Source organism: Polyergus mexicanus, unplaced genomic scaffold (assembly GCF_030449975.1).
Source record: "Polyergus mexicanus isolate NDT 795.1 unplaced genomic scaffold, iyPolMexi1.0 SCAF_11, whole genome shotgun sequence".
NCBI classification, from domain to species: domain Eukaryota; kingdom Metazoa; phylum Arthropoda; class Insecta; order Hymenoptera; family Formicidae; genus Polyergus; species Polyergus mexicanus.
Window position 1 is genome coordinate 8,828,075 of NW_027223331.1, and position 10,700 is coordinate 8,838,774.

The following is a 10,700-nucleotide window of genomic DNA, read 5'->3' on the forward strand; positions in this document are numbered from 1 at the left end:
ACATTTTATCGTCTATTTTATATTATTATAATGATAACTTGTATATTAAGTAGTTCATTCTACATCTCTCGATCTTGTATTGCATAAATTTGTTTAATATGTCGACGCGATTTGATGCGCAAACAATATCATGCAATACGATTATTCCTTATTTTACAGAGCAAACAGTACTGGTTGGGACCTAATTATACGAAAGAAGGAGTCGCTGGTAATGATATCACGCGAACCAACGTACCGGATATACGGGTAGCTTATCGGTATGAGACATTGGTGGATGAGCTATCTAATATCTTCAAAGTCGTAGAAAAACCCGAATCCCTTCCATTTTAATAAGATTATTCGAGGTATGTCAGAATGGACGGATCAATTATCGCGCGATGGCATTCAGTTTATAGATTGCAGATTATAAGGATTATTCGTACGGTTTATCTTCGCAATTCTTAGTTCTTCTACATCGATCAGAGAATATTTCTATAATCTTGCGAGTTTTCCGACGAATTATTTCTTTAAGGGTATATAACTTTTCTCTTGATGTGTATTAAAAACATATGACTCGGATCAAACTTGATTTAATATCATTCGAATTGTACTTTATAAAGTATAATCTCAAATAATTTTTAATGTATCTTTTATTATGGTCATACAAACCTCTCACATGAAAGCATGCTTAAGATTGTGATATATGCCACATGACGTTAAGGAATATGAAATTAGTGATTATGAGCAGATAAATATGATTTAACAGATTGTTGTTCAGTGATAAATTTTGAATTTAGTTTTGAAACTAAAATTTACATTGATGATCAGATAAATAGTGCGTGAATCGCCATCGTACGTCTTATAATTTTTTTTTTTTTTTATAGAATTTTTAATTGTAAGGATAAAAATTAATCAGAAATTATATATACATATTGACCAATTTAATAATAGTTGTTAGAAGGTATTTCGTCTATTGTTTTTGCAACATTAATAACACACTAGCGTATTGTAATAAGCTAGAATCGGGTATATTATATGTTCGTTTATCTTACAATTAGTATTTTAAGCATCCCATGATGGAATAAATCCATTTTTCATATCTTGGCTGTGCTCGAAAACAGCAGTACTCTTTTTTGGATTTTAGCTTTATTTTCTTACATTTTTGTACATTTATATTATGAAACCGTTTGACATTGTTTCAATGAATATTCGGACAGCTGGCTCGTATAGCTGGATAATTAACTCGTGCCATTGTATATACTCTGTAATATTCTCTCCTTTTCACAAATAGATAGTGTAAATAAGGATTTAGTTTAATTAAATATAATTATAAGAAAGATATTTTTTTTTACTAACTATATAACTATATGTGCCAAGCAACAGTATAAACCATTCTGTCTCCTTTTATCTTAATTGTTACGTAGCCTTTCTCACTATTTTTTCAGCTATTTTCCGAGAGAACTTTCCGAACAACGAGCCTAATTAAGCGATATACGATCTATAAACTATTCGATTATAAATTTACTCGAACTTACTACTACTGTGCCCTCATATCGAATTTAAATTAAATTGTTGCTAGATAAAGAGAAAAAATATATTTATTGTAAAAAGTATATATATATATTACAAAAAACAGAAATATATCTGCATTGTTAAAACCGAATTTGCGAAATTATTAATGATATGCGCTAATGATAATCTGATTTACATCAACATCATCAAATGATCAGGTACATTTGTAGTAATAGAAATTAAGAATATAACTTTCCTTTTTATTCATTGAATTATATGAAAATATATTATTGAGGTAGTACAGATTACATTTCGAATTAGCTATTTTAAAGAAGCGTATAAATTTATAGAAAACAATAGACGATACTAATTATGTTCTCGATATTACATTTGTTTGAAAAACATGCAATCTTCTATGTATATGAAAATACTATGACTATTATATAAAATATTTAAAAAAACTCATTCAGAGCTTTATTCTGTACTCGATAGAGATAAAATATGAGTGCTTTGCTTGTTTCATCTTTGACATTAATGTATCTATTCAATTTTTTTCGTCTTAGATACATTTTGTAAGTTTTGCATAATCTTTGGTATCACTTCTGTAAATATAACTGTACCTATGAAGACTAGTATTGTACCAATCCAGTGATATATAGTAAAGGGATTTTTGAAATAGATTATCGAAAATAACAGAGACAGAAATTTTCGCAGCGTTATTACCAAAGTAACTGTGAGGGAACTACATTCTGTAGTCAATACAAATACGGAGCTGATACATATGTATCTGAAAATATGATTAAGGAGAATATTTCGGAGACGTAATAGTATATTCATCAGATATATAATATTGCACATAATATAACATAGTTGCAATTAAAAAAGGATACTGCGTCAAAACATTTCCAATTAAATATATAATTAATGATGGCATATGTACACCAATCAGAGGTAAACTCTGCGGCTCGGATGCGAGCGCAAATTTCCAATGATCGTAAATATTAGGGGCTAGTGTTAAGAAAAATGGCAGAGGTAAAAAATGCTGTAAAAATATTTTATACATTATATTGACAATTACATCATAACGTTGATATTTAATATGGCAAGAAATTATGAAAAACTTACTGTGTAATACAAAGCCTCTCGTGCATTTTTACCGTACCGTTTATACAACTCTTCTTGATAGATACCCATTCTAGCAGAAACGAACAAAGCTACTGTAAGTAGAGATATCCCCAGAATCCACCAAAAGAAGTCATCCCATGGTGTTGTGGGCACCTGGTCGACATTCTTTTGTTGCAAGGACTTGATCTCTTTACCACTAACAATCGTGCAGAGTGCTATTCCCGTTGTAATCATAAGTACTGATAAATATTTGCTAAATGCATACTTTTTGTTCAAAATAATAATACCCATAATCATGTTGGCTATGAGAGAACCCTGGAATCATACGATGTATATTATATATGGTAAGAATTGATAGTTTGTATCATCAAATTGAATTTATTGGTACTTACAGCTCTAAATATCATATGCAATGGCATGGGAATATTGAAGTCAAAGGCATAATTGTTGCAAACATTGGCAACAAAAAACATTGTGACTAAAATAAAGTAATTCTTTATGCTTATACTTGATTTGACAGTACCACATTTGGATGTGAATAAAAATCCATCGAGAGCTATAAAGAAAAATTGCGAAAACGTAATAAGGTTTCCACTACCAGGATCATCCCTAAAATCAAACAATCAACATTTGAATGAGCATATTCAAATTAATAAAATTCTTCAAGTATTGCTGGAATTTGGCACTTAAAATACATTTCTTGATAATCTTAAAATTTTTTCTTATTTGTATAATTAGTTTTGCCCTTTATTAGAGTTCCACCAAAAATTGATGAATGGCAAAAAGTTGGAATTATTAAAAAATTTCAAGATTACAAAAACCAGTAAACATTAAATAATGAATTACCAGTACTTATACTGGCCTGAATGGAGCATGAAAGATGGAGGAGAAACGGAAAGAAAAGTGCAAAATGAAAATTTTTCGGGACGCATAGGAAAAAAAGAGAATATGATATGATAGAAATAAGAAATGTAAAAGGTATAGGAGATAGGAAGTTGCATATGTATGGAAAGAATAGTTAGTAAGTTAGTGTGAGATAGAATATAAAATAGATAAGAGATAGGTAAGATAGTTTTATAAATGTGCATAAGAGGGAGCAAGTTGGAAAAAGATGTACAATTTCTGTAACCCTGAGAGAAACGATAATAAATATATACGTATATGGTATATTGGCCTGAATATATTCATCCAGATTTTTCCAAGGATATAAACCAATATATAATTTACTTTAATTAATAATTATTTTACTTAAATCAATCTAATTATTAGTTCTAATATATTTTTTAATTTTATAATAATGATTTTGTCATAATAATGATCGCTGTATCCACAGACAGTGGTATCATTATCAAAGTTCGAAAGCAGCAGATATATAAACGTTATTTTGAAATCGAACGTTAAGACGTAATTGATGAATAAAAGAAATTATAAGTAAATATAGTTCTGCTAAATGTCTCATAAAATATGTATATTGCATTGTATACGTATACACATACACACTTATAATGTGTATACACATCTAATCACTGCCTGTTATGTAATACATCATGTCGGCCGAGTCATTAATACTAACTTTACAAGCAGTTCCAGGAACACGACATTTGTGCAGCAGCCAAGAAAAACGCAAAATATTGCAACAGTCGCCCGCATCGTGCTGCGAAATCTATTTTTTTTTTTTCTTGTTCTTCAATCACAGACAATTCCAAAGTTGCGATCTAAGACTGAATATCGGTAGACACAGCTCACCATTCGACAGGCAATCCATCGGCACACTGTGCCCGATGGCAAACGCAGGTCAATGCAAATTGTCAGGAATTTACTTGTTATTAGATAATATATCACACGATTACATTACGACCGGTATACTATGAGTGCGTTCCAGGAGCACGCTTTTAGCGCTATGAGCATGGTTTGTCCTTGTTCAATTTTCTATAAATAACGAAGATAGAACACGCTTTCGGCGCGTAAGCGTGCTTTCGGAACGCAGCCTATGATGGTTGGGCATCCCCACTATACACCACACACACACACACACACACACACACACACACACACACACACACACACACACACACACACACACACACACACACACACACACACCACACACACACACACCACACACACACCACACACACACACACACACACCACACACACACCACACACACACACACACACACACACCACACACACACACACACACACACCACACACACACACACACACACACCACACACACACACACACACACACCACACACACACACCACACACACACACACACACCACACACACACACCACACACACACACACACCACACACACACACCACACACACACACATCCTTCACTATGCCCGCTATTCTGAGCAACTGTCTCTCTAAACTAAAATATCCCTTATTTGGACTGCTCTCCCCTACATTTCCGTATCAGAGAAAACTACGTATGAAGATTGAAGATTCAAGTTTGAAATTCGACTAATCAGAACGAAAGGAATTAAAATTTTTGTCTTGTCTAATTGGTTAAATTAAAATTTTTCATCTTCAATCTCTCAATCTTTAATTTTAATGCATCTGACAATCTACACGTGTTTTCCAGCTGTTTCCAGCAAGAAAAAATCATAGATATATAAAATACACAGATAGAGCTTATTCTGTGATGAGAGGCCACCAATCACAAGTATATAGTCGAATCGAATCTACCCGAAGGAAACCGAAGGAGATCCGAGGTGAATAAGTCTATGTATTTTATATACTATGGCAAGAAATATTACATGACATAACCGCAATGTCACACACGATTAAATCTCGAATAAAGAACTTTAGATGATCATTTGATACAGTGTTTATTTGTATTTTCTTGCTAGAAAATAATAGAATGAAAAAACGAATAAAGAGACAGAGCGCAATTCTGGCTAACCCCACTTTCTTTTGCAGGTCGCGAGGAAGAGAGAGAATGAGGATAAAACTGTTTACCTTTTTGTATTTGAGTACTTTGAACGTTTGTTGGAAATTAGTAACGGATAAGTGTTAGACGAAAATTTCTTATTGACGATTAATTTTGGACATATATGACAATCTTGGCGTAACAAGATTTTAATAAGAGAAATTTTTGTTGTAAAATATATTGTGAGCAATAATGTTGGACTTTCTTGGTGAAATCATCTCTTGTCGCATCGAACAAATAGATATATCTGGTAATGTGGATAAGAATTATTTATTCAAAATGATCCATTATTCATTGAATAATTTTGTAATATTGATTTTTAGAAAAAGAAAGAAAAAAAGAAGCAAATACAAGCGAGGATGTTGAAAGTATGAATGTTGATGCATCATTCTTAGAAATTTTAAATTTTTCGTTTGAGATGAAACATAAAAAAGATAAAATTTCCAAAAAGATGAAGAAAAAGATCAATGCGATAGAAGTCAAGATGAATAGTTTATTTCAAAATGTAACTACTTCGACAGAAATTGAATTTGATAATATTATAGCTCTTGCGGTAACTTATTATAATTTAGGTTACATGTATATTTACAAACAAGAAAATTGTCATGTTGGTAAAGATTATCTTGTGAGATGTATGGAATTGTTGAAGGGAAAAGAATTGCATCGTAAAGCTATTTTGATAGCTATAGAAGTACTTATCGAACTAAGCGAAGTTTGGAAAAAATTATTGCAGTATGAAAATTGTTATCCATCGTTAGAGAAAGCAATGGAGCTATATATAAATTATACAAAGGAAGAGGATGAATATCCACATCCTATCAATGTAGAAATCATTGTTTGTGGTGAAGATAAAACAGAAAACCCCAAAATTTTTCTGGCTGACCTTCATTTCATAACTTTAGAGAAAATAGAAGAACTGTATTGCGTTATACCTAGAGATAAGCATAAATTTGTAATATACGTTCATGATTTATTGACTGAACAAGTGACTAAAGGAGAAGTCCCAACAGAAAACGAAATGACTTTGTTTTGGGCTAAAACTTCAGCTGATTTATGTACTTACTTTTTATTTCATGATCGCTTTATCGAAGCCAAAGTTCATCTTATTGCTGCAAATTATATGATAGAGACGTATTTTTCATTAGTGGTAATGGATGAGGATTCTACAGAATTTTCTGAGAATCGTGATAATTATAGCAAGATACTTGCACATACTTGTAAACTCTGGGGAATATATGGTATAAAGCTTTTACGTTCATCAAAAGAACGATTACTACAATATAAAAGTGATAAATTTTATGAGGCAAATAACATAAAGTCAAAATCTCTTGCAAAGTCTGAGGAGGAATTAATGGTACCCCTACTATTTATTGATTTAGAAAATGAAATGAAAAAATTTATTATACCATATAACAAAGATACATATATCTCAAGTCTAATTGAGGCCAAAATAGTTTTTACGAATATTTTAAGATGGTTTGATACAGCAAAAGTATATTATACTGTTGAAAGATATTTTTTAAATCATGTGGAAATAATAATAGGAATTTCTGAAGCATACAAATATTATGCATATTTTCAACGAAGTCAAAATGAACAGATAAAAGTAGTTAAACAACATATAGGTGTTTTGGAGAATGCAGTTAATACAGTACATTCAAAACATAATACAGTTAGAAAATTTCTCCAAGTTAAAAAAATTAATTTTAAACTGGCAGTTGCTTATTCCAAACTCTTAGATATGAGATCTGAGGAATTAGATGAACTTGAAGAAATTACTGACGAAATGAGAATGGAAACCACGCAATTAATAAAAAATATCATAGATAATTTCAATATATTTATAAATCATTAAACTTAAAATCATAGCTTTTTTTACAATTTGAATTTTTAGATTTTTCTCATATTTGTCTATAATATGTTTATTATATATTTTTAGATTTGTCTCATATTTTTCTATAAGTTTTTGTTATATCAAGCCGTTTTAGATTTGAAACTTTTATGAATGTCTCCTATTTGCAACATTATAGACATAAAAATATAGATATTCATAAAACTGTTCATAATGGAAAGAAATACTTAGACTTAAAAATCAAAATTTTTATACATTAAAATTATTTTTATACCATCTATTTATTATATATATATATTCCATAACTAGTATAATAATTTTTTTATTATATTCTCATAATATTGACGAAATAAAAAAAATTAAGAGTTTTTGAATTGCAATGTTTCTGAAGTTTTGTGATTTTTTTGTCATTTCTCTTATAATTATATATTCTTATAATAACTTATTTGTTCATTTTAGAGAAAATCCTGGAGTCACAGATAAATATTAATTAAAATCTAATCTTTCTCATTTTGACGTAAAAATGCTATTCTTTGATTAAACTAAAGAAACTGTAATTAATAACGATAATATTTTATTCATATTATATTTTCTATCGATATATATATATATATCGGTTATTATATCGATATATTATCGCATAATTTTTCTCTAAGGTTTATACACATAATTTATAGCATAATTTAATTTCATAATTCTTACGAAATTACGAAAGCTATATATAAAATTATTTTTCTCTATAATCAATGTGAAGTCAGCTCCTGACGTCATTCCGGAGTAGGTAATGAAACGAACATGCATTTAATTGGTGAGTAAGTCATAATTAGAATCATATTTTAATAATTATCGATTGCGTAGCATGTACATCCGTTTAACGACATGTGCGACGTGTTGTTGTTTACGCGCGGTCACCTTGTCATTCGTACGGCAAGCAAGTATTAGGTCAACCACGCGGCGTCGCATATTGATTCTCGAGAGGCAATCGCAAAAAAAATATCGCGTTGAACACGATCTTGATATACAAGTATTTTATTTTGCGTATGTGTGATTAGTGAGAGTATCAATTTGCGCAATTATTTAATTCGATCGAGCGATTAAACGCATCGAGGCGACGGGGCTGTTCGTCGAAGAAAAGAATTTTCACGCGCTTTATTTACTGGAGTAGATATTGACGCTATAGGAATTTATATAAATCATTGATATACATCTCACTATATACATACATACGTATATTTACAATAATTGTTATGCATTAAAATCAGGGTTGGGAAGTAACGCGTTACTTGTAACGCCGTTACCGTTACAGTTACTTTTTTTCGGTAACTGTAACGGTAATGGCGTTACAAATTTTATTTGTAACGGAAAAAGTAACTTTGTTACATTTTTCGGTAACGAGTAACGAATTTAACAGTTACTTTTATCGTTACTTTTTTCAAATTTTTTGATTTATTTAAGATATTATTCTTGCTATTGTGCGTGATAAAATTTTTATCTTAACCGTAAAGCCGTAAGCAAATCGACCAATTAGCATTCTTATTATGTTGTAAAAATGCTTGAATGTGATTGATCAACTTATGGCTCTTGCAGACCAGTGCGATGACGCGACGCGCGATATCCAATGAGAGCTTTATCTTTTCGGAAAAGCAGAGCTCTCATTTACTACCAGTTCTAAGTACCTTGCTAAGAAAATTAGAAAATCTCAATAAATCTGACCTTATAGATTGCCATTCATTAGTTGAAGCTATTCAGCAAGGTTTAAATAAAAGGTAACTTATTAATTTGATTAAACATATGTTATTTAATTATAAATAAGGATTTAATTGAAAAATATTATTTTATTTTAAACTATTGATTCAAAAGTATTAATTTCAATAAAACAAACAATGTCGCTTAATTTACTATATTTGATTTTAGATTTCTTACAATATTTGAAACAAAAGAATTAATAATAGCAGCATGTTTACATCCAAAATTTAAGTTAAACTGGTTAACCGGAGAAAAAAGAAAACGTGCTGAAAATTACTTCCGATCAACTGAAAATTCTTCAAAAGCTGGAAAATCTGACGATCACGATGATTTTTTCATTTTTGAGCAAAAAACGGTGCAAAATGAATCTGAACAAGAAGAATTGCAACGGTTTTTAAAATCAAATAATTGTAATATAGAAATGTTAAACGACTATCCAAAACTTAAAAAACTTTTTAATAAATATAATACAGCTCTACCAAGCAGTGCATCTGTAGAAAAAATGTTTAGCATCGGTGGCTCTGTATTAACACCACAAAGAGGGCATTTAAATGATGATACTATGGAGCAACAAATTTTATTAAAAATTAATAAAGAATTTCGATAAAATTTAATCATTTATTTTGTAATAAACCTTGAATGAAATCTTGCTTACAATTTTTTAAAAGTTTTTCTTATGCAAAATAATTTATTAGTTTGTATTGTAAAAAAGTAACGGAAATTGTAACGACTCGTTACTTTTTAGTAACTGTAACGGTAACGAGTTACTTTTTAAAATTAGTAACGAGTAACGGTAACGAGTTACTTTTATAAAGTAACTTTCCCAACCCTGATTAAAATCATATTTTAATAATTTTCGACCGCGTAGCGTACAAATGCGATCGTAAATCATTGCTGTATTCGCGCGCATGCGCGAGGTTAGCTTCGAGAGATATCGCGAGCGATCGAACTTCGCGCGCTTTTCCCTCGCGCGTTATTTTCCCGCTATAACCAAATACGCGTCGCCTGCCATTAAAGACGATAGCGCCGTGCAAAGTGCCGCATCATTAATTGTATTCGCATGTGATTAGTATGCGCGTAATCGTAATTAATTGTTTTTGCGAATGCGCTCTTAATTGTAATTAATTGTTTTCGCTAGTGAATGCCAGGAAGGAGCGACAATGTTAGAATAAGAGAGAAAAAGGATGAGACTCGGGACAGCATCGGGAGGCGGCAGAGGAACCATAATATAGGTTAATATAACACATTATTTATTTATTATTATTATTTTAAAAAATTATTAAAGCGCGCAATTATTATTTGTTTTAATTTAGATTAAATAGATATATTTGTGTATCTTATAGATTCAACGCTGTATATTATGCTGTTTAATTTTGCCGCTGCACAGCACACCGGTGAGTTTAATATTTTTGTCATTTTAATTATGAGATAATGAACTTGGAAAAATTATCAAATATATTTTATATGACAAATATTAGTAATAAAAATCAAAAAATTTTGAATATTTTTATGACAATAATTGATATATAAAAGTTTAAA

The 10,700-nt window shown here is 30.5% G+C and overlaps 3 protein-coding genes and 1 long non-coding RNA gene across 19 annotated transcripts in view; 3 read left to right on the top strand and 1 right to left on the bottom strand.

The window, feature by feature from the left end:
* Ampdeam (AMP deaminase) overlaps positions 1-1,956 on the top strand; it is a 34,495-nt gene extending 32,539 nt beyond the window's left edge. For 3 of the 16 annotated variants that reach the window (XM_070304284.1, XM_070304282.1, XM_070304285.1), the window contains exon 14: positions 160-1,944. In XM_070304284.1, the coding sequence (XP_070160385.1) occupies positions 160-330 (171 nt within the window). In that variant the 3' untranslated portion in view covers positions 331-1,944. Of the gene's footprint in view, positions 1-159 lie in introns of all 16 variants that reach the window. The other 13 variants (XM_070304278.1, XM_070304276.1, XM_070304279.1 and 10 more) reach the window with 7 other exon arrangements.
* On the bottom strand, positions 845-4,715 carry Efr (ER GDP-fucose transporter). The gene is made up of 5 exons (XM_070304294.1): positions 4,190-4,715; positions 3,009-3,225; positions 2,617-2,931; positions 2,382-2,533; positions 845-2,278 (listed from the first exon to the last, which is right to left on the bottom strand). Exons 1-5 carry the CDS (start codon positions 4,264-4,266, stop codon positions 2,032-2,034), a joined length of 1,008 nt encoding a protein of 335 aa, XP_070160395.1. The 5' UTR covers positions 4,267-4,715; the 3' UTR covers positions 845-2,031.
* A 465-nt stretch (positions 4,716-5,180) lies between these two features.
* On the top strand, positions 5,181-7,694 carry LOC138937593 (KIF-binding protein-like). The gene is made up of 3 exons (XM_070303996.1): positions 5,181-5,345; positions 5,554-5,813; positions 5,887-7,694. Exons 2-3 carry the CDS (start codon positions 5,756-5,758, stop codon positions 7,416-7,418), a joined length of 1,590 nt encoding a protein of 529 aa, XP_070160097.1. The 5' UTR covers positions 5,181-5,345; positions 5,554-5,755; the 3' UTR covers positions 7,419-7,694.
* A 2,520-nt stretch (positions 7,695-10,214) lies between these two features.
* Positions 10,215-10,700, top strand: part of LOC138937531 (uncharacterized) — a 32,328-nt gene continuing 31,842 nt past the window's right edge. The window contains exons 1-2 of the long non-coding RNA XR_011447528.1: positions 10,215-10,393; positions 10,505-10,555. This is a non-coding gene — a long non-coding RNA (uncharacterized lncRNA). The remainder of the gene's footprint in view (positions 10,394-10,504; positions 10,556-10,700) is intronic.

What these genes read in the sequence shown, in the direction of transcription:
- LOC138937593 (XM_070303996.1), top strand. Translation starts at nt 5,756, where the DNA reads ATGTTGGACTTTCTTGGTGAAATCATCTCTTGTCGCATCGAACAAATA. An exon ending in CGAACAAATAGATATATCTG is followed by an intron (nt 5,814 to 5,886) that starts GTAATGTGGATA and finishes ATTGATTTTTAG; the next exon opens with AAAAAGAAAGAAAAAAAGAA.
- Efr (XM_070304294.1), bottom strand. Translation starts at nt 4,266, where the DNA reads ATGCGGGCGACTGTTGCAATATTTTGCGTTTTTCTTGGCTGCTGCACA. An exon ending in TTCCTGGAACTGCTTGTAAA is followed by an intron (nt 3,226 to 4,189) that starts GTTAGTATTAAT and finishes GTTTGATTTTAG; the next exon opens with GGATGATCCTGGTAGTGGAA. An exon ending in TGCATATGATATTTAGAGCT is followed by an intron (nt 2,932 to 3,008) that starts GTAAGTACCAAT and finishes GTATGATTCCAG; the next exon opens with GGTTCTCTCATAGCCAACAT.